Source organism: Corapipo altera, unplaced genomic scaffold (genome assembly GCF_003945725.1).
Source record: "Corapipo altera isolate COAL_440 unplaced genomic scaffold, ASM394572v1 22, whole genome shotgun sequence".
Lineage (NCBI taxonomy): Eukaryota > Metazoa > Chordata > Aves > Passeriformes > Pipridae > Corapipo > Corapipo altera.
In genome coordinates this window covers 15,679,275-15,705,833 of record NW_020884886.1, presented here as the reverse complement: position 1 = coordinate 15,705,833, position 26,559 = coordinate 15,679,275, and the positions used below count along the sequence as shown (strand labels likewise).

The 26,559-nt window shown below is 34.4% G+C and overlaps 1 protein-coding gene across 4 annotated transcripts in view; it reads left to right on the top strand.

The window, feature by feature from the left end:
* The window catches only part of ATP8A1 (ATPase phospholipid transporting 8A1), a 116,258-nt gene extending 89,699 nt beyond the window's left edge, over positions 1-26,559 (top strand). For all 4 annotated transcript variants that reach the window (XM_027642666.1, XM_027642668.1, XM_027642667.1 and 1 more), the window contains 6 exons: positions 3-59; positions 554-661; positions 14,322-14,410; positions 14,814-14,906; positions 21,686-21,777; positions 22,097-26,559. In XM_027642666.1, coding sequence (XP_027498467.1) covers positions 3-59; positions 554-661; positions 14,322-14,410; positions 14,814-14,906; positions 21,686-21,777; positions 22,097-22,194 — 537 coding nt within the window. In that variant the 3' untranslated portion in view covers positions 22,195-26,559. The remainder of the gene's footprint in view (positions 1-2; positions 60-553; positions 662-14,321; positions 14,411-14,813; positions 14,907-21,685; positions 21,778-22,096) is intronic.

Below are 26,559 nucleotides of genomic sequence, written 5' to 3'. Positions count from 1 at the left end.
AGTTTGTGGTTCTGACTGTGTGTTTGAAAGCTGGATTAGAGACTTCATATTGGACTTTGGTAAGCAAATGTCTTTACCATATTCTCAAATATTTTGTAAAATGTGATGGATGAATAATTGTATTGTTTTCTTCGTATTGATTACATTATGCCCTTTAGCAGTTTATCAGCCCTCCCCAAAGTAGCAAACTAAACTGTGGTTCCTGTATGGAAGGACAGAATATCCACATACAAAAAATAATGCTTCATATTGAAAATGAGGACATTGAGATAAAGCTTAATGTAATTCTTAAACTAGAAAAATCAAAGTACTCTGAACTTATTGTAACTGAATTAAAATTGGCTTAAAATACAGTAATATTGCTGCTGATAGTATCATTTTTCTTTAAGAAATAGCTAACTGAAGTAGTAGAGTTAAATTAATAAAAGGCATGGAAATTTCATCCAATGTATCAAAGTCATATTGCAAATACTAAGTAGCAAATATGATATTTTGTGTTACAATGTATCTATGATGATTGTTCTTGTTTGTTTGTTTGCTGTTTTTTTAACAGTTCAGCCATATAGCTATCTGGGGAAGCATAGCACTTTGGGTAGTGTTTTTTGGAATCTACTCTTCTTTGTGGCCAGTCATTCCTATGGCACCTGATATGTCAGGAGAGGTAAAAGTATATTTTAACTAATATCTAAATGTGTGAAAAAAATTATTGTTTTAGTCTTTAGTACTGGGCTAATGTTTTCTGTATCCTTCTGCTAACTAGAGATGTATATGTCATTCCACCTTTTATACCCTTCAATATGGTAGCCATGTTTATTTAAAATACAATGGATTTTTGCTCTTGTGAAAATGGAGCTCAGCTAACAAGCTGTGAGTATGTGGTTTAATGAGGAAAAATAGACAGGTAAGCTCCTTTGCAGTTCTTGGGTAAGCTTTAATTTTCTAAAAAAAGTCTTACCAAATCCAGAACACAGAATTACAGTCCTTATTTGTCTGAAGCATTTTTTTTATAATGAGGTGGCACAAGCAGTTCCCTGGTAAAGGCTGTTTTTTCATCTTCAATTTTAAAAATTTGCCAAGTATTTCAAACTGTAAAATGCCTCTAAAAATTTGAGGTTCCATAACATTGCATAAGCTGCTTGTCATGCACACATTTCCTCTTCTATTGATGACCTACTTGGAATGCATTATTGTACTGTATCTTTAACCTTTTGACAGTAATTACTGGTTTCTCTTTCATTTATTATCCCATTTGTTTAAACCTTCTCTGAATATTGCAAATTGGACTGAATCCATAAAAGGTGTTTATTTGCTGCTGTACTGATCTAATTGGAACTGCAGTCCCAAATTCTTAATACCGTTCAGTTCCAGAAACATCTGAAGTTTAACATTACATGTCTGCTACTGGACATGACCAGTACTCCCTGAGCTGAGATGTTTAGTGTGCATTCTCAGTGTGCATTCTCAGAAACTGAGAATAACTGCTTGTTTCAGAAAGATATTCTTCTAATTGCTCTCAAAGCATATCAACTAAATCAAGCCTTACACCAGTAAAAGAGTGAGTGCCTTTAACTCCACCACCACTGTGATATAATTCAGCAGTTTAAAAATTCATGCAGGATGTGGGAAATGTAGGTATATCTCTCCCTTAATTGTAGGTAATTAAGACCCACAAATCCAACCTCCTGTATAAGCAATTACGGGAAAAAGTAATATGTAGGCATTTCTGTAACTACTACATTTTAATGGAAAGCACTTAAGTACTCGGATACCTAAGAATAATTTGAAATTATACAATTTCTTTTTGTTTTTCCTCATCTATTATAATCTCTTACCTATTTATATATGTAGATTTTGTGCATAACCACATCACCTCCCCTACTCAAAATCGATTCTGTACATTATTCTAAATTAAAGTAATTGAAGGTATCATACTTCAGCATTTCATATACACTGTATTTTGTAGAAATAACAGAATGGGTTTGGAATTTGGTTGGTTTAGAGATTTTGTAAAAACTTTATGATGTTTTAAGACAGCAGAACTTCCATGATGATAAGCACACCACGCTTATTCTGTTTTACAACAGGGCAAAAGGGTGTGTTGTACTTGGTATGGCATAAGGATGGCTACTTCACTGTTGAAATAACAATACTTTACTAATTACATGTTCAAACTACAACGTTATTGTGAGAAAAAATGTTTTTGAAGGGACTGTAATTCCTATGAACTTGGGAAAACAGTTCTTCATAAAGAGATGTACTGTCAACAAAAGTAATACTCTTGGGGTTTGAGTTCAACATTGTGCGAAAGTAGTCTGACTTATGAACCTAAAATCATTTTTTGTTGTGATAAAACTTTATCTATACTTGAAATGGGTAGTCTTATTTTTTACTGTGTTTGCTTATGCATGTATGTGTATATAGTGGCTTTCAATGTGTGTATGTGCATGAAGTTGTTTGAAGGGGAGTGTTGTTGGCTGAGGTTGGTTTTGTTTTCTTTCTAAGACTATAGTTAGATGTCTGTAACATCAGAAAAAGGTCTCCTAAATATATCATAGAAGCTTATGTTAAAAGTTCTGGTCTAGCTTTTTTTGCTGCACTCTGTGTGGCTAAAAGTCCTGTTGATGCATACTGCAGCACAGATTGGAAGCAGGATTTTTGTATGCTCTCCTGGAACCCCCCTTACTGACTGGGTGGCCTCTGACAGGGCAGAATTTATTGAGTTTCTCTGAAGCAAGTCCAGGCCTTCTGCAAATATTCAAACTAAAAGATTCACAAATTTATCCATGGAAAAGTTTGTGGTGTGACAGAAACAAATCCATATAGGCAAGTGTGCATGTACTGCTTGTCTAATTTCTTCAAATGTGTGAATCAGACTTGAAAAATTCATCCAAGTACATTTGGCAAAAGTTAAATGAGTGTGTCAAAAGTTGACCTCTACTTCTTAGCATTTAGTCCATTTTGTCTTGGTCTGATCTGATAAATTAAGATAAAGGGGATCTTCAAGGGTTTTTTTTCCCCAGATGTGTTCATTAAAAATGCCCCCTTTTAATAAACTTCAGATTTATAAGGAGAGATAGATAGAGATATATATGAATATAGTTATATAACTGTAGAAAGTCCGTAGAAAGTTTAAATGTATTCCCTTTCAGCTTCTTTGAGCTGGTAACAACAATTCCGTCTTAGGAGGTTTATAGTCTTTCCAATCAGTATTCTTGGCATAATACTCATCTAACCATTCAGTCCCAGATAGATGATATGTCTCCTATAAACATCTTTTTCATGGCTTCTTTGAGATAGAAAAAAACCTAATCAAACACTCTTATAAGAATTCAGTCTAAATTCTTCATATTAATGTCATGAAAATAGTAAGATTCTTGCTGCTTATTCCTAGTTCAGTTCCAAGAAAGTAAAATTCTAATGCTATTGAAAGGGAGAGAAAAAGCATATGGAGGTGATGGAAAACTCATTCACTGGATGCAGAGGAAAGTTTTCATCTAAATATTTTTAAACCCTTTCTTTTTTTAGCCACTCCTATAAAATACTAATTCAGCTCTGATAAATGTGTTTAAATGGACAACACTACAAGGTAATGTCCCAAGAAAAAAATAGAGTTGTAATAGAAGAAAAGTCAGTTCATGCTGCAAAAACACTGTTATGTTTGAGCACTGAAGTTGGCAGCCCAGAGTTAAAGCGTAAGAATTGTTGGTTTGGGTTCATCTTTTAATATCAAAGCATCACCCAATCACTGATTGGACAAAGAAGTATGACACATATTTTTGCAAGTTTTTCTGACTTACACTTATTTTGTTTTCATCATTTTGTGCATCATTCCAGTTGTACAAAAGGTCATTAAAGTTGGCTTTTACATACGTGTTAGTAGTACCGAAGGAAAGATTGTATAATGATGAGCTCTAAAACAAAAGACAGTGAAATGAAAAATTATGACAGTGCCAGCATTTTTTTCCCATTGTCTAGGCCACTGCCCCCCTTTCCCTGCCATGTTCCTAATAGTATAAGAAAATGTATTTTTCTTTCTCTCTCTTTTGCTCTGAATTTTCCCAAAACAAAAACAAAAAAGGACCCCCTTGATCCAAAATGCCCTGTTGATCTGGACTGCTAAGGCATCAAGACCTTTGTCTTCTGGTCATTCAAGATTGCTAGTCCCACACTGGACCAAGTCATCCAACTGTACAGTACTATTTCTCACAGTGTGGGAACTAGATGGTTCTCCATAGTACAGTAATCCTAAAACCTATAAATAGTGGAAACTAGGTTGCCAAATAGGTAGTGCATCAGAAGAGTTGAAAGTTGGTTTCTGACTCATGTGAGTGAGGTATCCTGGCACAAGTGTTCTCCTGATACAAATAACTGGTAGTTCTATAGCTGATTATCTGTTAGAGATTGATAATCTGGGTTATAGGAGCTGAAACATGTTTCTCTATTAAAATTCTGAAACCAATTACATCTTGTCAACCTTAAAGCAGTTTCTATTCCAGTTGTGGGGTTTTTTTCTTAAAAAAAGAGAGTTGTCCCAGGTGAAGAAAACTTCATTCATTTTCCCTGATTGATGATGTTCAGATGAAAACTGTCAGTTCACCATTGTCTTTCAGCAGACACAGTCTAGAAGGAAAAATGGATGAAAACTATGAGAGAAGCAACAGCTTTATGAAGCAGAAGAAAATGGAAAAATAGGCTGTAAAATTGAAGAAGGCTATGTGATAAAAAGGGGTGATAACCTAAGTAATTATGTAGTGTCTGTGGCTAGATCAAGTGCTGTAGCAGATCAACTTCGAGTCTTTTAGTAGTCTGAAATAAGACCTAAATATTTTATCATTAGTTAAGCTGAACTGATTATTTACTTTCGTATTATTTTGTTTGAACTTTAGACTCATGTATTTAAAAATTACTCTTTTAGAGTGTATTTGAAGAATTAAGGACTGTAATCTGCTACTCTTAGATCCTAGAAGACTAGGAATTCAAGTTTTACCTACTTATAGTAAAGTGTTAAAATACCTTTTCTACAAGGAGAATTTTGGTAGTAGTAGCAAAACATTATTTCTGTTGGGGGGAACAGGGATGCACAGTGTATGAGAAAGAAATACAGAAGATGTTTCAAAAGTTTTCAGTGACTTTATAATAACTTTTCAGCCTCTATAACACAGTCTTTGTTACATTACAATCTGCATTACATCTGCAGTAATGTTTATTCACTCATTTCTTATCTGTCTAATATACTTGTACTGTGTAGTATGGAAGCATGTAAAAAACCATCTTTACAGGTTATTTTTTAATAATCTCTAAAGACCGTGTTTTTAAATATAGATGCACAAGGAAGAAAGGGGAGAAAAAAACAATATTCTTTGTAGATGTTTTGTGGCTAGATTTAACACCATATGTTTTGACCCTTTAAATTAAAAAGATGCATTTAATTTCAAGAAATGACATTAACAAATAGATAATTCAAATACACTTTCAATATTTTTTTAACAATTTATAGTATTTTCTCAGTTTTAACCAGATGTAGTTTGCATAAATTTTTAAAAGTAAGTGCCAAGTCTCCTCATATTTGATGAGTTATTTGCATTGTAGGTGTAAATTTTTTCTTTGAAACTCTTCAATACACAGAAAACTGTTCTATGATGGTGAACAAAATGCATTTTTAACCTGTGATTCAGTGAATTATGAGAAGTTTCCTTTTGTCCATGTTTTGTCATATTGTGCATTATGCATGCACAAATAAATGATGCTGTGATTAAATTTTTGTGGTTTTATATCTGTGTAGTCCTTTAGTCCTTTTGCAATAATTGCATGAACTAATGAAGTTTCTGTAACTTACATTATCTATTAAGAGCAGCATCCATTCCTGTGTCAGTAGGCTGTAAAGCTGCTAGAATCTTACATTAATGCTTCTATTCTTACAGTTAAAAGGGCTACTTTTAATGCCACTTAAAAAAAAACAGACTGATTTTTAAAATTATAAATGGTATGGTTGTCTCTTTTCTTGAAAAAGTATGGTTGTTGTCTGAGTTGAAAACATGTAATTGAGGAGGGGTGAAAAACAAACCAACTTGTTTCACACTAGTAAAGCCCCTTGTTACTGTTATGTGTTCTGAATTGTTAGGCTTCTTTTTATGCACCTGTCTGATTAATAAACTGCTTAGGATTATAATACTTACTTGAATAAGAAATATGACATTGAGATTAAAAGCAAAAGTTCAGTATCTGCAACTTTTTAATTTATTGTAGTACTGTAGATAATGCACTGTAAAGTTCTCCAGAGCACCATCTGTTTCTGCTCTGTCTGACCCAGGGGATCTATAAAACTACTGACGGAAATTGAAGTTAAGGAACAAGCATGTATTTTACAGAATTTTAGATCATTTGATTCAGGTTTGCAGAATCCTTGTGAAAAACAACAATATTCCTTGTTGGATGATTTAGCTGCACCATGTAGGAAAGATGTATTAGAATATACTATATTAACAGTATTAGTTTCTTAAATACTGGTTCTCTCTATATTATACCAAGTATCCTGCTTATATGGAATTGTACTTATTAAAATAATAGGTGTGCATCCTTTAATCCCTTTACTGCATTTTCTTTTACACAAAAATACCAAACAACTTCTTTAAAAATTTTGTTGTCCAGATACTTCAGTCTCTAATGAACAGGTCTTCTCTAGTGAGATGTTTGTCTAAAGTCTGATGCAAAATGGGGAATTTGTTCTAGTCTAATGGAGAGCAAAGCCACTATTCAGGCTAGTATACAATCATAGAACGGTTGAGGCTGGAACGGATCTCTGAAGGTTGTCTGGTCTAATGCTCCCAACGCTACACCAAGTTGGCCAGGACCATGTCCAGACAGCTTTTGAATATTGCCAAGGATGGAGATTCTACAACATTTCTGGACAACCTGTGTCACTGTTAAGTCACCCTCGAAGTAAGAAAGTTTGTCTTGATGTTCAGATATGTGTTTCAGTTTGTACTCATTGCCTCTTGTGCTATGACAGGACATCACTGGAAATAGCCTGGTTGTGTCTTCCTTGCACCCTCCATTCAGGAATCTTTCTCCATTGATAAGGTCCCCCTCAGCCTTCTCTAGGCTATAGTCCCAACTATCTCAGGCTATCTCTTGTATGAGAGATGCTCCAGGCCCTTCATCATGTTTCTGGCCCTTCATGGGACTGTCTCCATGTTTCTTGTACTGAGGAGCCCAGAATTGGACACTTTTCTAGGTGTGACCCCATCAGTACTGAGTAGAAGGGACCTGCCTTGATGTCTGCTGGCAGTACTTTGTGTAATGAACCCAAAGATACCATGCACCTTCTTTGTCACGAGGGCTCATTGCTGGCTCATATGCAACTTGGTGTCCATCAGGACCAAGTCCTTTTCTGCCAAGCTGCATTCCAGCTGGGTAGCCCTCAACATATACTGGTGTCTGGGCTTCTTCCTCCCAGTGTGCAGGACTTTGCATTTCTCCTTGTTCAACTGCATTGAGCCCATTTTTCCAGCCTGTTGAGGTTTCTCTTAATGGCAGCAGTGCATCTCATGCACCATCTAATGTATCTGCCACTCCTCCCTCCTTTTTGTGTCATTAGCAAACTTCCTGAGGGTACACTTTACCTCTCATCCAGATCTTTAATGAAGATGTTAAATGGAAGTGGACCCAGTATTGACCCCTGGGATATGCTTTTAATTACTCGCCTCCAGCTAGACTGCCACTGATCACCACGCTCTGGCCATTCAGCTTGTTTTCAATGTACCTCACTGTCTCTTCATCTAGCCCATACATCGACAGCTTCTCTAGGAGGATCTTAACAGCTTTTGTCCCACCAACTGTAAAAGGTGCTGTTAATGGGTACTTGTCTCTTACATTTTTAAAAACAGATGAGTGTTATTTTAATAACTTCTGCAGAATACAGCGTAATAAATAAATAAATTTAAATGCTTGTATTTTTAAGAAAATTGCTATAGTGCTTTTCCGCAGTGCTAGCAGGGGGACTATAAATAACGCCCCTAAAATTTGAAAAGTAATGATTCTCTGAGTTCTTCAACACAAGAGAATTACTGTACCATGCTTTTAAGGGAACCTGACAGATAACTAAGTTGGCAATCTCTATTTCTAAAAATTGTCTTGTGTTCTTTATGGTAAACAAATACCAAAGACTTTCAATTCTCACTTCATTATCACAGAACTTCTGGAAACTAATCATTCTTCAATGGCTAATACCTGGGGTAGCTATGTGGAGTTAGCCAGTAATTTATTTCTTTTTTTTCCCCTGTTGCACTGCTTGTTACCAGTCTGGGTTAAAATATTATCCAGAATTGTGTGTCTTCATTTCAGGGGGAGTAATTGTTGCACTAAATTTTCGGCAAAGGGCTATTGCTCATTTACAGAGCATGTTTGAAGTACAGTTTTCAAGAACATTGAAAAAATTCAATAGCAAAAGCCTAAGGTCTTCTTTCATAGTCAAAAATATTTCTCAAGTCCATTCTCAGCAAAAGGCCCCTATGGCATTATCCTACATATTTAGCACATTTTCATCCCCCTTTCAAGTTTTTTCCCAGCTTGTCTTGTACAGACCTGTGAGTCTTTACAAAATGATAATCAGTAATCTGTATATGTGTTCCCCTGTATACTTATGTGAACCTCTTGTTTAGTGAAATAAAATGTTTCAGTGTACATTTGTGGAGAATATTATTACTTCATAAAAATTCAGTGATTTATTGTTGTTTTTTAAGTGAATTTATCTGATAACACATATCCATTTTAGTCATCTAGCCTCACCTGAGAGCCTAAAATTATGTTACCATCCTGATACTGGCATTTTTTTGCTATTTAATTATTTGTATTTAAAGTTCGCTTTTAGTCTTTCACTTCAGGAATCCAAAACATTTGTATAAGGGATTTGTCTTTTTCCATTTGATTCCCAATTGGTAGTTTCCATTGTGAGTCCTCAAACCTTCATGGTTTAATTGTACTTGGTCTAGTAGTAGATATTTGTTAGCCAGTCTACTGTTCCCAAATACACTTCAAAGATCCTTTTCCATATTCAGCAGTTACATTCTCATTCTCTGAGAGCACAGGTACAGCAGAAACAGCAGAGTTGATCTCTGAACTACCAAATTTACCTTTTTGCTTACAATAGTCTGTCTCGATAGTATTACCATTCTACCATTCTTCTTTTTTATAGGTTAGTCTTTTCCTGGTATCAGAATTCTTTCCATCAGCATATTATTGCCAATCACCTTTATAAACAAAAGTTATGGGGTGGGGGTTTTTGGTTCAAAATGTTATTAATCAAATTGAGCACAAATCCCTGGTGTAGTTATGCATACAACTCTACTTAAACGATATTTAACTGCCATCTTTCTCCATATAAGCTTTCTCTTCTGATGAGGAATGTCTTCTGTTCTTTACAAATTCTAGTGAAATCCAGTGTTTTCTGTACTCTTTCCTGTTTACACCTATTACAGGGCAGACAACAACCATCATAGTAACAAACTCTGTAGAACCACCAGAACTCACTTTCTCACTCAGGCTTTGCATCTCCTTTGCCAGATACTCTTTCTTGTCATCTTTGAATCAACTCAAATAGGTTTCCCTGTGAGTCTTCTCCTTTGACGCAAAAGAGGACAATCTAGCTTTTTCATTAGAAAGCTAGTGTTCTCTGATTACAAGCATGATTAAAAGTGTGATAAATATCAACTTGCCAGCACTTTCTATCTTATCTAATTTCACATCCAGATGGCTAATTCTCTGTAATTTTCTAAAGGTTATTTTTCATATCAGTTAGTTCAAGCTGTAGAGCAACCTTGTAAGCCGAACTGAATCTTCTTCCATTCCTAATTGTAAGGGAAGCTTTTCTGTTTATGTGTCATTCTCCTCTCCAGCTTTTTTAGGAGATTTCCAGGTATTAAGGTTTATTGTGAAGCTTTTTTTTCTTTACTTTTTGCTTGCTTTTTATTTTGAAAGCATTTCCATCACTGTATCTGTCTAAAGTCAATGGAGATAGCAACTGGCACCATGATTTATTGTTGGTCTGTTTGGTGGGTTTTTTTCCCCAAATATGAAACATCTATTGAGGTAACTTAGACTTTCATAAAATGCAAGGAAGGCATTAAATACCTACGAACTTAATTCACAAAATGAAAATGTGCAGCCACTCTGAGCTACTCACAAGAACACATAATAAGGTGCAGTCTTGCATTTCATATCTTTCTGGGCTCAAATGTGCTAATCTGATGATTCACAAACCTTAACTACCTCCCACAGTTCGATCCTTATCACCGGTGGTTTTTAAAATATCAATTTATCCATCAGTTAAATACTAAAACATTCACCCCAAATGAATGTTATCCAAAAGCCAGATTTAAATTTCTCTTGACTTTGCAACTTTTAGAGTAATGCATTCTGCTGAAACGGTGATTGAACAGAGAATTGTGTCGTCTGCTGTTTGACTTCGTATGGAGTAATCGTAATTTACTGGATCAGGAGAGAAAATGTGCTGGTTTTTGCTTAGCCTGAGTGATTAAGGTCCTCTCTAGGAAAAGACAAGATGTGTATTCCAGTGAATGCTTGGAATATTAAAATATTAATGAAAAAAAGTGACGGAACTAAGGACACATCTGTAGAAGAGAGACCTTAGTCTAGAAGTACTTCTTGAAGCTTTAGGATTTATAGTACATATCTGTGTTTGTGAGCTTTTATATATGTTTATTATTTACTACATTATTTATTATTTCTGATTATATAATTAAGACAATCATCTAATCATCATTCTGTGGGATACAGCCCACTCTTCATACCTGCCTGCAGAGTGGAAATTGGTGATCTTGCAATGGACTGTTTATATGCACAGCTGAAGAAAATGAGAGGAGATAAGGAAAAAGCAAAGGCATGTTCCTTACTCTGTCCTTAGTCATTTTTCTTGTTCATAGGAGATTTGTTAAAGTAAGAATTTATAGATTCTGCCTGCAAATATCTGCAGTTATTTGCTTCCTCACTATCCGATGCTCCCCTTGCACCAGTACCTCTTACTGTATGTTGTATACCGGTGAGACTTTGTATTTGCAGAAAATTGAGAGATTCCCTTTTTAATATACCTAATAACCAGAGTTCCTAATAGGGAGGAACTTAATTCTTTGGAATTCTGAGGAACATAATTCTTAGTTAATAGGAACTAAGAGATGTTTTTTAAACTCCAAACAGCAAAGAAAGACTAGAGGCAATATAAGAACTCACTTTTAAGAACTTCACTGCACTGGCAGTTAATGCAGATCTCTTTTAATATTGCAACAATAAGTACTTTGGTATATAAAGGCAAACACGAAGATAACTAAAACTAATGAAGTTATTTCTGTAGGTTGAGAAGAGAAACTTTTGTTGGTTTGATGGTGTTGAGGAGGTATTATTTTAATAGCTCTGTAGTTTTTAGGAAGAAAATATGTACCTAGATGATACCTGAAATCAATAAACTGAAAAGGGTAAGCTTTTCTGCAGCAAGAATTTTACCAGTTTCATCTTTCTCTCCTTTATTTTTAGAAGGCTTTTAAAAATCTGAGCTAGCAGTTTTGGCAGATCATTTCATAATGAAGAAAAAAGGAATGTTCTCTGTTCATTCTGACATGTAATTTCCTAATAGTACATCTTCATCAGTGCATTAAAAATGTTTTGCAGCCAGGATCTCTAATCTGCCACGAAGCCGCAAAAAGGAGTATTTCTCAGCCCTTTTTCTTTTTTTAAAAAATAAAAACTCATATAAAAATCTGCATATTGCACTTAATAAACAATGTTAATTTATTTTAGAAAATTATAATACTCAGTATGAGCTGCGGATAGAACAAATTATTTATTCCCCCAGCGGGATTTGTAAGTCCTACAATAAATTGGGCTTCCCAGCTCTCATTTTGGATTACTTCTGAATTCCCCTGGGAGCCACTTTTGTGGCAGATTCCGTTTGGTTTCACAAGGCCTAAAGAGGGAAGACTTGGCATAGACCAGAAATCTCTCACATTAGGAACAATTTGTAAACCACAAACAGAGGCAGCCAGAGTCCGTCCCCAGAACAGGCTGCTCCTGTTAGTGCCATTGTCTGAAAAGGATTGGTTTGCCATTTCCCAGATGACCTGCCTATGTGTAGAGAGATGTGAAAAGTTAGAGACAAAAATGTTTTCTACAGAATGAGGGGGGAGCTTTCTTGTACAGAAAGGAAGGAAATACCTCTGTGGGATTTTATTTTTTCCCCTCTTCGTCCAAAAAATACAAAGAGGCCCTCTGTCTTTAATGCGAATGTCGGCTTTAAATCTTTTAGGTTTGGATTAACTCTGTAAAAGAAAAAAAATCTGACAGGCTTTCAAATATGACGCAGAAAAACTTTTTTTTTTTACCTCAATTCATGTTGTTCATTTGTAAAGCCAAAGGCTGGATGGACTGAATAGTAGGCGCCAGTTGTTCCTTCATTCATAGTTAGCATTACAATGGTCAGAATTAACATCCTAAGACCTACATTATCACTTTTGCTGTTTCACCAGCAAACATTTAATACCGGGTGGCTAAACGCAAGGACAGCTCTTTGCTACGTTCTTATAAATTAAAAATCGGTATTAATAATAGGAAGGAAGAGTTGTAACTACTTCGAGTTGTATTTTTATGCTCTTTTTTCTTGTTTTAAAGGGAGATGTCTAATTGCAACTTAATTATAAAAATGTCTTGCAAAAATGTATTTGTGACAGACATTTCCTATTACCTTCTATTTTAGAAAATGAGTATTTTATTAAGTATGTCAAAGTCATGTTTTGCTTATAAAGTGACTGTGCTAATATATTTTCTCCACTAGTATATTTTCTCTACTTCTCGATACAAATTTTTTTTTCTCCACTGAAAATGTGAATTATTTTATTTTGAACCTGCCACTACTCAGTGTTTTAACCTTAGCTGTTGGCAGAAATAATTATTAGAATCTCAGGGCAATATCTGTGCCGTTTTGACATAGCCATGAAAAGTTTACCAAATTTTTGGTTAAAATACAATTTAATGCTTTCCAAAGAATCAGTGTCAGTAGGAATTTGAATACAAAAACAAGGTAAATATAACTTATATGAGAATTAGGGTTTTTTTCTAAAAATAATTCACTTCTGTTTTCACATATCTACCTATCAAGTATCATTCTAAAATGTTCACATATGCATGTTAAGAAATTAGACTTCAGCTGCTGCAAGCTACTCGCATTTGTCTTCTAATTAAAACTAGTAAAATTTCAGCTTTTATATTTTAGTTACATCCTGAGGCTTAACCTTTGAAAGAAATTAGTCTCCAAGTAATAAAATAAAGGATTTAAAAGGAAATTGTTGTGCAGCATTTACATTTAACCTCTGTACAATCTAATTACATTATAAAGGTATTTTTAATACTGACTGCAAAACAAATTTCCAGTAGTATGCTTCGTTAAGTATTTATCATAATCCTTGCATCCATAATATTATTATGTAGGCACTTGAGCATGAGTTACAAGTGTAAATACCTTTTTTCCTTTGCTGTGTATATGTTGTGATGTTTGGTTTGGCTTTTTAGTGTGTTTTAGTTTTTAGTATGTCTGCAGACCAAGTTATGAACAAAAGAAATTCCTATGTATTATATAAAGCAGTGTATAAAAAAAATACACAACTAAAACTAATTATATGGTTTTCAAATATTTCACCATGTATTAATGTGTTAGGTCTTCATTTAACAATATGTTGCATGCTCTTGTAATTACGTAAAGGGTTATTTTCTTATTTCTCATTTTTAAGGAATCTGTTTAACAGGAGTCTGTGGCAGTGTGGTACAGCGAGTTCTGTGGGATATAACTTTAATCCATCTTATATTGCAGAATGATTGTAACAGTGTCCAATACCCATATGAAGGGTCAGAAACAGTTACATCCTGTTGGGGTCACTTGCAAATAGGAAATTGTGCTCATAATGTGTTGACAAAGTTTGAGGGGGGTGGGTTTTTGATAAATCTGATTTTAATGGAAATGCCCACAATCAGCACAGTGGTATAGAGCAGCACTGTGGTGGGGTAGATTCCCCCATGCAAAGAGCTAAGCAGTGTATCTTTCTACCAGCTTATTAACACGAAATAGTGCTTACTATCTACTGGATTTCTGTTGCGACTCAGGGGATTTTAGAAAGGAGTTCAAGTTTTATTTCACATTAGACAGACTAGAACAGTTCATTTAAATTTGCTTTTGATAGCCTCAACAAAGTAATTGATATTTCTAAGATTTTTTCCTAGTTCTTGTCATGACATCATCACATTTTGTGCATTTTTCCCTTCAGGCAGCGATGATGTTCAGCTCTGGAGTGTTTTGGATGGGACTTCTGTGTATTCCTATGACAGCTTTACTTCTTGATATAGTATACAAAGTGTGAGTACAGAAATGCTGAGGTTTACAGAAGAAAGTAGTAACCTTTAAATGTGTGTTCTAATTACTAATATAATAAAAAGAAATTAAGATCAATTCTGATGATTATATAAAATTGTTTTTCACCTTTTTGTTTTTAAAAAAGTTTATTACAAGTGTTATTACTATTTTAAATGTTTCTGTAATTGTAATTTCTTATTAATAAATATTTTTTGTGTTTAATTTGCAAGAACAACTGATAAAATACCTTCTTTAGATTTGTTTTTTGATATTTCTTCCTGTAAAGCTTAGTTTTAAGTCTGGGAAAATGGATTTATAAATTGACTATTTATGTAAATGTTAAAACTGTCTGTTGTGCTTTCAAGAGAGTAAATCTGACAGTATTTACTTACATATATCCTTACAGAGTAAAGAGAGCTACTTACAAGACACTGGTAGATGAAGTTCAGGAGTTGGAAGCGAAGTCTGAGGATCCTGGGGCAGTTGTGCATGGCAAAAGGTGCTGTAAAAATCTGTAGAACGTTATCTTTAAAAAAAAACCAGCTAAATATTTTAAACCTTATGCATATATCAAAGACAAAAGGTTATTTTTCAAAATCTATATGGAAAAAAGGCATCTGTAAAGGGGCTTCAGGTCTACTGAACCCCATGTTTTTTCATATGCTTACATGTAGGTTTTTACCAAAAGCTTTAACTGATGTGTTTCTTTGTAGCTGACTGTTTAGTTTCTAGTTATTAGGTATAGAAACTTGAGGTACAATTTTAATTTCGTCACTTTTTACTGTGTTAACAATTAATGCAAAATGAGTTTAAACCTGTATTATTCACTAGTATAGTCATAAATTGGGCATAAGCACAAAAGAAAAATTAAATTTTTATAAAACCTGCTTGGTAGCATAGGGACAGACAACAAATCTGTCTAGAGTTTTCTGAAACTGAATATAATAACCTGGCTTTGTATGTTATGCCAGTCCAGAGCTAACTAATTCGACTAACCTATATGAGGTAAGAAAGATTTTTAACTTAAGACTCCACAAGAATTCCCTTGTTACATCCTCCTTCATGAGCCAAGCAGGTAATTTGAAAAGGGAGTAGGTAAAACTGAACAACTGGACATTTTCTGTGTGCAAACTCAGCATAAAGGTGTGCACTCACTAAAATACTCCAGACTTTTTAACCCTAGCTGAACTCGTAGCAAACGCTTGCTGAATGGAGTATGAGATGACAAAATTCCCCTCTCCCCCCCCTTCCAATTCATTAGTGCCATTTGGCTGAACTAGAGCTTTCTTTCCTTGTCTTCATTTTCATGAGTTTTGTGAAGTCTAAAAAAAAGCCAAAACTGCTGATACTTGATTTTCCTGTTCTTTCTTTCCTTTGGACTGCTGTTCTTTTAGTATCTTCATGGCAAAGGGCTTAGCCAAGGAGGCTTTTTTCCTACCAAACTGTGCACAGAGACCAGAAAAAACACGAACAGTCATTTCCTTTATTATAGGTTCAATTTTCAGAAAGTACCTTTTGTTCATAAAGATACTTTAGTTCCCTTTCTCCTTCAATCTTACTTTATCCCTCCTCCAGTTCAGTGGGAATTAGTTTACTAGGATTTACCAGGTTGAGATCAAATTACATCAGATACCAAGGTGATAACCACCATTTCTAATGGGGGAATATCCAGCTTGTGTGAGTGTTTCACAAGAAATATTTTGCCTCTACTTGGGTTCTTCTCCCCCAGTAACATATACTAGTTCCAGGGGAGATGCCGAGAGACCTGGAAGCTTATTCCACCACTCGTGGAACACCTAGTCTAGTGTGGTGGGTTACATAAGAGGACATACCTGCATACAGTCTCCCATCAGGCTCTATATGCTGTCTTTGTAGCAGCAGCTTCAGACTGGAAATACTGCAAAATCCCCTAGTTGATGGCAATTCCTACTTCGAGCCTACTTTTCCTTCATCACTGCAAGACCCAACTAGTGCTTGCAAGAGTAAGTTCTCTTATCTTTAAAGGTGATCTAAATTGATTGTTACGGATCCTTTTCTCCAGTGGCAGTGCTCATTCAGGGAGATTCAGGCCAAGATTTTCCTCTGGATTAACCAAGTCATATATCAATGTGCTGAGCTTTCAACCAGAAGCAATGTATGCTGCATATTCATTTGCAAAGAGCAAAAGTTGTAAAAGAATGAATTGCAGAAAAGAAAGCAGACATTAATACTGATAGTGATCAAACGGGAACATGTTGTGGATGTAGAAAAAAGTAAGGTAATGTACCTGTTTGGTATTCCATACCTGCATTCCTAAATTAAGCTACTTTAACTGCAGTTGTCTAGGCAGTATGCTTTTCCTTCATCCTACGTATAGCATGTCTTCCAAATCCCTTCTTATATAGGTAAAATGAACTTGGTGTTTTCACCACTGGTTTTATAATTAGGTTTTTATCCCACAATTAAGTAGGTATGAGGGCTCCATGAAGGTTTTTTAATTACCTTCCAGAATGCCTTTCTTAGATCTATTCATTCTCCACAAAGTTATTTTTAGACATGTACTTTTGAAGGATACAAACATCAAACATCAACATTGGTGCAAATCAGCGGATGCTACACAACTTAATATTTCTTAAGGGTTTATTCCCTCCATTTTTAAAAATTATATCTAAATTCAGATATAATTCACTTTTTATGGAGAAACAATTCTTTGTTAAAGAAATGGTCTGATGAAGTGACTTGCTTGCATCTTCAAAACTTTGATTGAACTTTTTTAAACATTTTTGAGTCTCCTAAATTATAGAAGCCTAGATGAACTAGTTACTAGCGCACAGTAAGTACTTAAACTGGTAAGGAATGTCCTCTACATCTGTTTTAAATATGTACATGTGACTTTTTTATTCAAGCTGTCGTGCTTTTCATGCAAGAAAAAATAGTCGTGTTTTTAAAAACTTACTATGTATTCTTCAGGACCAGATATTTTTCCTGTGTGCATATCTCTGGAAGAACCTTTTTCTGCTGTAGCAGAAGAAGGGATTTGTTCTCATAAAATGCCAAAATAACCTAAGAAGATCACTGCTTGATTAGGAGGTAACTGGAAATAGTGGGAAAGATAACTCGGAAACTTTTCCACTCTGACTATTCCCATCTTAAAAATTCTACAACACAAAATAAGAGGCTTAGCTTCCATAGGTAACAGGTCAGGATTTTTCTATTGGCTAGTTGCTGTAATCAGTCAGTATCTGATGTTATACTTAGAAGGGGGCCTATAAGAAAGCCAGAGAGGGACATTTTATAAGGACATGTTGTGACAGGACAAGAGAGAATGGCTTTAAACTGAAAGGGAGTAGGTTTAGATTAGATATTAGGAAGAAATTCTTTACTGTGAGGGTGATCAGGCACTGGAACAGGTTGCTTATAGAAGTTGCACCAATCCCATCCCCAGAAGTGTCCAAGACCAAGACAGATGGGGCTCTGAGCAACCTAGTGGAAGGTCTAGTGGAAGGGGATTTGGAACTAAATGATCTTCAAGGTCCCTTTCAACACAGTTATACAATTCTATCAATTATATTATTGTTAATTTTTATTGCTGTTTTTTCAGCTAAAATATATTTGTTGCAAATTTTTTGGAACTGTGTTGACCTCATATTGCATGCATTTAAATACAGCTAAGATTGTAAGGCTTTAAGTTTTGGTGTCTTCCTATTAAAGAATCTTAGGATTGGAATTTTCTATTTAAATGGTAAATTTCCGCTTCCATTTGTTTTCTGAAAATTAGGATAAAAATTGACATTTACATTGAAATAATTTAAAATATTGTTCTCAAATATTTTTATTGTATTTTAGCACGTGCTCTAAAAGTAGGACATGATAATACAGTTTCAAAATCTGACATCCCTTGTGTTTTTACAGTGATGATTTGAAAAGGTATTTAAAACATAATCATCAAAGGCTTAGGAAGAGCATTGCTATCATATCTTGCCATTTCAGTTGTAAGGCTGTTTAGTGAGATTTTTCCCCAAAACTGTCCGAAAATACTTAATTCAGTTCTTCTGTAGACAAGACATTAAAATTTGGTTTATCCCATATATTCCTAACTTAAGTAAGCAAGAAGGTGTGAATTCTGCACAGCCACTTTTCCAACAGAAAGTAAACTTTCAATTTGGCATACTGTTGACTTGAGGGTGCCTTGATAGCATAAGTAATAGAGCAACTTCAGTGGATGAACAAATCTGTGCCACAACGAGTGGAATTTCTATCACTGGAGCCATTGTAATGAAATGCTGCTAAGCCATTTCTACTTAAAATTGAAACGACTAAGGTAGAAAGATACTTTTTTGTATATAAGCCATTGTTCAAAAAGGTTTTTTTCTGATAACTTATATATAACGCTTAAGCAGAAACAACAGTATTAATACTTACTACAAAAATATTTCTATTGAGTTGAATACTTCATGGACTAACACTAACATGAATAGCAGTTCAAAATTGTGGAAATGTCTTTAGAGATATGTACTGCAAATGCTGCGTCATAGAATCATTGTTTTTAATTCAGATCACTTAGAAATTATTTTTAGACCTGATAAATGATTGGTCAGGTATACATAAAGTAGTATTTTTTTTTCTATAAATGTGGTTAATTACCTGTAAAGGTATACATTTCATGTTCAAAAATAGTTAATATTCTACTTGTTCATATAGGTACACGCAATGAGCATAAGGGATTTAGTTAATCTGATCTATCATTAGTTAATTATGAAACCATGTTTTCTGGGCTTCACATGTAGATATTTAAATAGTCTTTTGAATGGCAAGGGTGATTCATAATAGAGAACCTACAGGGTTTCAAGTATAGAAAAAGAGCAGAATTTAATACCTGTATAGCTGGAAGCATTTTTCTTTTCTCAAGTTTATTTCATACTTATTTTGTATTTTCTGTACCAGCAATCAGATCTGTTCAGTGGAAACTTCATTATACATAAACTAAGACATGCATACTTCATGATCATGTAAACTTAAGGTAGTATTTTCACTGCTTAGCATTTAAGCAATCTGAACATTTCACTCTGGAACACAAGGAAAGAATGATCATACCAAAAATGCTACAGTAGGCCTGGTATGTTTTTAATAAAACATTTTTTTTATTAGAAAATAACACCTGTCAAAACAAACATTTCATAGAAATTTGCTAATTTCAACTCACATTATGAAGGGTTTCACAGATGTATTGCAAAGGAGACACAGCTGATAATTGTATCTAAGTATTTGCATGGTCTTCCACCTCTTTGACCTCCAATCTTACATGAAGTTATTGATTTATGTATTCACTCTCTGTATCCTTGTGGTTTAAATTTCAGTCCTTAATTTTTTATTAATGTTGTCACTTTAACAGCAGCTCTGAACTAAAAAGGAAGGCTCCTACACAGCCTAGAGGAGCAATGAAAATGGAAAAAAAAATCCCCAGAGAGCTAGCTTTGAAAAACACTGAGAGTAAGATGTGTCCCAGTACTTCAGCCTTTCCTTTCTTGATTCAGTCAGCAGATGCTGACTACTTTCCTGGTATTGGTACCTAATTCCTTTTTTACAAAGAAGTCTCATTCCATCTTTTCATTCAAAACATGGCAGCAGAAGCAGTTTCCCCTGGCTGTTCCCTTACCCTGTAGATTTTGCAGTTAGGATTTCTCTGTGGGTGTGGAAATAGTAGATCTGTTTTCCTTTTCCAGCTTAGAAAAGCCAAGCTTTCACCTCCTGGTATATGCTTTAACCACCAGGCTGGAAAGGAACAGAAAAGGGAGCTAAACCATTAGTCCCTCCAGCTTAACCAGTGGTTCAGCTTCATATATAAGTATATACTCACTGAAGAAAGAATGAGCCTTTCTAATTTAATGGTTTGAATGGTAATCTAATGAGGAAAGCAATCTAGTTCCATTCCTTGTACCACTTAGTCTGGTTGATAGCCTGGGAAGGTAAGTCTGTTGAGCTAATTGGCAAGAATATTAAAAAGTAATTTGAGTAATCAAAACTTGGTAACATAAGGTATGTGAAATTTGTTTTACTTACTACATCCTTACACAAGAGACAGCTTTGGTAATCTAGCAAAACCGTAACGAAATCAAATCACTGTATACTTGGAATAAACATAAGATACTTCTTTTTTTTAATTGAACTGATTTTTAGACCAGTACACATGGAGACGGGCTAGATTTTTCAGCATTTGAAGTGTTTAAATGATGGATAAGTATTTCTCTGAAACACGTGATCTAATTCACAGTGAATATCAAATCTAGAGGAAGACGTTGAAGGGTTTGTGTGAGGGGTTTTTTAATATAGTCCCTTGCACATATTTAATATGTTATCAAAATTGTAGATTTTGAAAGCTTTATGAGCTATGGCTAGTCCACCTGTTATTTATTTAGTAATGTGGGTTTCTGTTTAAGAGAACTTTAGATGTAAGAAAGACAGACAGTAAGGAAACCCAGTACTTGCTACTCTGTTCACTACAGTTTGCAGCATTTAGCTGATGCGTGAGTCTCAATTTGAATAATGTTTAATACTCCTGCTTTCCAGTTGGGCTGGAATGGAGAGTCACTTGGGTCACACTAAAGCACAATAAACATATAACACAACAAACTCAGTAGTGCTGGGAAGGAAGGAGGTGGGCTGAGGTAGTCAACTTTAGCAGTAATAGTAGTCTGTTATTTGGGTATGATCTCCAGAAGAACCTTCTAGAGTTTCCTAGGGAATATGTCCTGCTAGAACACTTTTCATGGAAATAATATGTTTCTGTACATGCAGCTGATGACCATGAATGAGACTTTTCCTCCATCTTCTTTTCCCATCCCTTTGTGGTACTGTGTGAGTAGAGGCTAGGAGCACTCTCTGTGTTAGAAAGACTAACTCAGCCTGGCACTAATCAAGCCATGATACAACAAGGAAGACAGTGCCTTCCCTTCACATTGTGTGTTTCTAAAGGAGTCATGCTGAAAGGTTTACAGTATTCATTTATTTGTGTTGTCAGCGCACAGCAGTGTTTCAAACAGATATTTTATATTTTGTGTATTTTTAAACAGATGTTTTGATATCATTATATTGTGACAAGTAAAATCATTACCAGGGATCTGGACTTAATAATCTGTCCTTACACACACTTTTAATCATCATCTACATAATTCATCAGGCACAATTTAAAAATGAAAAGAATGGACACTTTTCACTTAATAATTCATTCCCATTGAACAGACTCAAAGGAATAGTGTAATTAGTAAGTAAATATTTTTCACGTGTCCACTTTCTTTCTAGCTTAACTGAAAGAGCACAGCTACTGAAGAACGTTTTTAAGAAGAACCATGTGAACTTGTATCGCTCTGACTCTTTGCAGCAAAACTTGCTTCGTAAGTGTTCACTGACAAAAATTAATATCCAATAACACAGAAGTAAAGTTCTACCTTTTACTGCATTTATTTATAGTAAAGATGCAGTATCCTAAACTCATTAGACCAAGTTCTTTGCTTGTTGTTAGTTTCTCTTCATTCCTAAGATCATGCACAGAGTACTTTCTGCTATTTAATAAGTGAAAAATTGTGTAAGAAATGGCATGGGTTTTTACTAATTGCTGAAAAGAGGTTTATCTCCCTCTGTTGACATTTGTTGTTTTTATTAAAGCTTTAAGAAAAAACCTTAATTGGTTTCTATTTTCCTTTATATCTGCAGATGGCTACGCCTTCTCTCAAGATGAAAATGGAATAGTTTCCCAGTCTGAAGTAATAAGAGCTTATGATACCACAAAGCAAAGGCCTGAGGAATGGTGAAGGAACACAGCTCGAGATTTAGGCCTTAGTACTTAGTTTTGTGAGACAGGCTACTAGATCTTTGCTGGGAGCTGTGACCATGGCCCAGTTATCAGAGACTGAAAGATCTATGATGGTCTTGTTCCATAAAGTTTGGATTTGTGTATTCAGTAGACATAAGCACTGTGCAACTATACTGTAAAACACCATCTCTAAATTTTTTAACAAGTATTTGCTTAGTCTTTGTAAACAGATTGGAATTTACCTTGTATCTTGCCAGCTTGCTTATTTTACAATGAAGTTGAATCAATACTGGTCATATACTAGAAAGGCAAAGGTTAGATTGCTAAACATACCTTACACTGACAGATCAGTTAGCATCTGTGAAGGTTTTTAAGTGTTAATATATTTAAATACAGTTGATAATAAGCCTTTGATTTCAACAAGTGCTGGAAAAAAAGTATCTTAATGGTGTTAATTCACCTTCTTTAAGAAAGATTTTGAGATGTTCCTAGATGTTTGTGTCAAACTAACCTAAAAACATTTGCCAAAGAAATTCCATAAATGTTTTCTGTTGTTAGAAATAATTTGAAAGGAAATTCTTTCCAGTCCTGATCGCAGAACTGCATGCATGAGTCTCCACACTTGAGGAGAAAGTACAGTGAGTCTAATTTGAATGGCCTTTATGGCATTTGTTTTCAAAACTGCAAGTCTTTGCACCTTTGGCCTTATACAAGCTTTCCCCTTATTTTCATTAATATTGCTTATGTTGAATATGGCTGCCAACTTGTACACATATTGTTTTGCTCAATTTTTAAGAATTGCTCTGCCTTACTTCTCTTTAGCAAACAATTATTTTTGTGATGCTTAGTTGTATCTGCTTATACTGCAGGTTCAAAAGAAAGTTTGTTTTAACTTATTTTTTAAAATTAATCAAATTTTCAACATTTTTATACTAAGATTATTTTAAATGCATACATTGAAATACAGAGCAAAGCATGCCCTTCGCTAGTCTTTGGTATGTACTGATTTATTTGCACTAAAATCACTTCTTATGAAGGTGTGAAATACATTGCAGCAGTCTCTTTACAACTTATTGGTCATGCAGAATACCTATATACTCTCACCTTTAATTAAAAATAGAGAGGAAGTGACTGCAGAAAAAGATATACACCTGGTATAAGAAGAAAAAAAGAGGGATGAGAACATTATGATACATTGGTATTTCTCAGATTAACACCCAACAACCATCAGGTTTCAAACTTCAAAATTTACTTAATTCTTGCAACTTTTTAGTCCATGTTTAATTCTGGGTTTAAAAGCCATCATAATTACATTTAAAATACAATTTTCTGTAGTAGCAGTTGGTTTTATTTTTAATTATATTTCTGTGCATTACTTAGGAATTATGTCTTTTTTTCTTTCAATGGAGATCAATTAGATGGAAAAGCAGAACAACTATATCCCCAGTGATCTGTTAAATTAAAAATTTCCTCTTTGCTCTCCAAATTGTGCACTTTCAAGTTAGAAATAACAAGTCATCCAGTCCTATCTTTTCTCTGCCCTCTTTCATTCCTTCATACACTTACTAAAGGTGACTTTACCTCCTTGCCTTTCATCTAGCTAGACACCTAACATATCGTTTATTGCACTCTCCAAGTTTCTTATGCTCCATTCTAAGAGAAACTTAAAAATACACATGGAAAGCCCAACAAAAGTCACTGTTGGAAAGTACATATTTAGGAAGGTGTATCAATGGGAAGGCAGTCTGCATTTCATATGCATGTTATGCAATGTCTTCCTCTCACTTTCCCGGAGTGATCTTTAAACAGAAAACAGAAGACACAGGGACAAAAGGGAACGTATCCCACTAGAAACAGTACTGCCAGTCAGTCATGCAGACAAGAGCTGCCTTCAGAAAAGCCATTTCAGGCATAGATAAATAGATGGATCAATATGGGAGGGCCAAATCACTTGACCTAAGGCAAGAAAAAATTTGGGGGCATGCCCCTTTCCTAAAATGGGGTTCCCTATTTTCTATCATCCACGGGACAATGACCAACTTAAAAACATTTCTGAAATTAACCATGACGCTCCTTTATAATCTTTCAATGTACTTAACTCATATAAAATGACTCAATCCATACATACTCTCTTTATGAGTAATTTTTTTTCTGTTCTAAATGACTTACTTGCTGATTTTTCAGAAAAGGACAAGACAACCAAAATACTTTGTAAAATATTTACAATGAGATATTTACATAATCTTATTCGTCCTATTAAATTCTGTCTTACTATTGTAATACAGTTTGAGGAAAATAACACACAATATATCCCCAGTTAACTATCTTAAAAAGGAAGAAAGTGACTGAAACAGCTCTAATATCCTAAATTTAAAATATAATTTAAGGTTTTTAAGATAGTCTTATCACAACATTTCATCCTTATATCTTTGCAGAATTTAAAATAGTATTTCATAAAGTGCATTTTTCATTTTTATTACTTCTGATGAGGTTTTTTTTCTGTCTCTAGATTTTTTCTAATAATTAGTGGTTGGAAGACACCACTTCTTAAAAATAGCAAAAAAAACAGATGTGGCAAAAATTGTGGGCTTTGATTGCTCATACGATTCCATTTTAAAATATAAGATTACCTTAGCTATGTGTGCCCATTTTTAAATCAGGTCAGGTATACAAAACGCACCTTATTTTCATGTTAAATAGACAGTAATATAATCTATTACCATCCTGTTAGTACATCTTACCTTTGTTAAAATAGGGGGATTATGCTGATGTTTGTTTCAAGAAAAAAAAAACAATTTAGGCAAAAATGCTCCAAACAATGCCTCTGTTATTATTGTTTGAAAATCCAAATGTGCATTAAATACAGAATTCACATGGACACTTCCATCTGTTTCATGTGCACTGCAAGTTAGTATTAAAAATTTCCATCTGAAAATTGAACCAGTGCCACTTAAAAATCGGGTATCTTATATAAATACTGTTGCTTGATTATTTTTAAATATATACATATATATATATATATAATTATTCAAAAGAGAAGTAACTGGAAACAGATTTTGACAAACTTATTGATAATTTGTATTTGAAATTTTTTCTTGCCATTTCCTAATTTTACACATATTTTTGCAAAGCAGTTTCAACAGATTTATACTTAGTCATCATTCTATTTGTATAAAATGATAAATAAAATATTTTGCAACACTAAGAGATAGCTGAAGATTCCTATACGTCCACATGCATCCCTAAAATTCACCATGTTACAAAGATGAGCATTAAGTGTCTTAAGACTTCTGTCACGACATTTGAACCCATCTTGAATTATGAGTAATTTGGCATATGCGATAAATTTAAGGAGAGAAGTTTTTTCCCTTTTTTTCTTCTGTGTTGTGTAAAAGCACTTGTCATTATGATGAATTTATCATTCTGTCTGCATGAGGCACTATATCTCAATGTGTTCTGAGGCAATGCATGGTGGTTGTTGATTCCTGGTTTCTAATGCCTTCGTTAAAAGTCTGCTCATAATATATCGAGAAGCTAGCGCTATTTAAGCAAATGAGTTTGTCAGTTCAGCTTCCTTGGTACTGGATGTTTTCACTCGTAACAAAACTCATCAAATGAGTTTCTCCTTCCTCCCCCCACCCTCACTTCCCCAGTTTCCTCGCTGTTAACCAATAGATCTTTATTAAACAAAGGAATATTTTAGCATTCCAAACCTGGTTCCTGCTTATGCAAAGTGTTACTCACATAGGCTTCAACTGGACTGCCTGTCAGTTTCAGCACTACTCATCTGAGCAATGATGTGCAAAGCTGGATACTTTGGAGGGCTGATACTGAAATAAAAGTATATCTATGTGGAGTGTGATCTGTAATTGCAAAGCTGTGACCAGAACAAGACTTTTTTTTTTAAATCATATTTTATGGTGTTTCTTTAATGTAGAATAGAAGCCATAAATGCATCAATATTGTTTTTCTACTTCAGTATAATTTTTCATTACAATTTTCAGTGTTTGATATGTATGAACCACTGCAGAAGCAGTCAGTCTGAAACAGCAGAATTTGCATTCAAGGTAAAGTGAGGTTTTACAGCTCCATTAGGCCATTACTGCTGAAACCGTCATGGAAATTATGAAGCTGCATGAATGAAGATTTTTTGACTAGATGTTTATGGTAGTTTCTCAGGTTTAGTTTTAAGTGGATGTTAAATGCACTGTGTTTTTTAAATTGTTCTTTTAGTAACACATTCAGTTCTATGCAGTGTTAAATGTCATTTGGCATTTGGTGAATGTGCATGTTTTGAACTGCAAATTTTAAATGTTTTGTCTTTTAATTGTTAAAAAATGAATAAACTTTGCCATTAAATTAA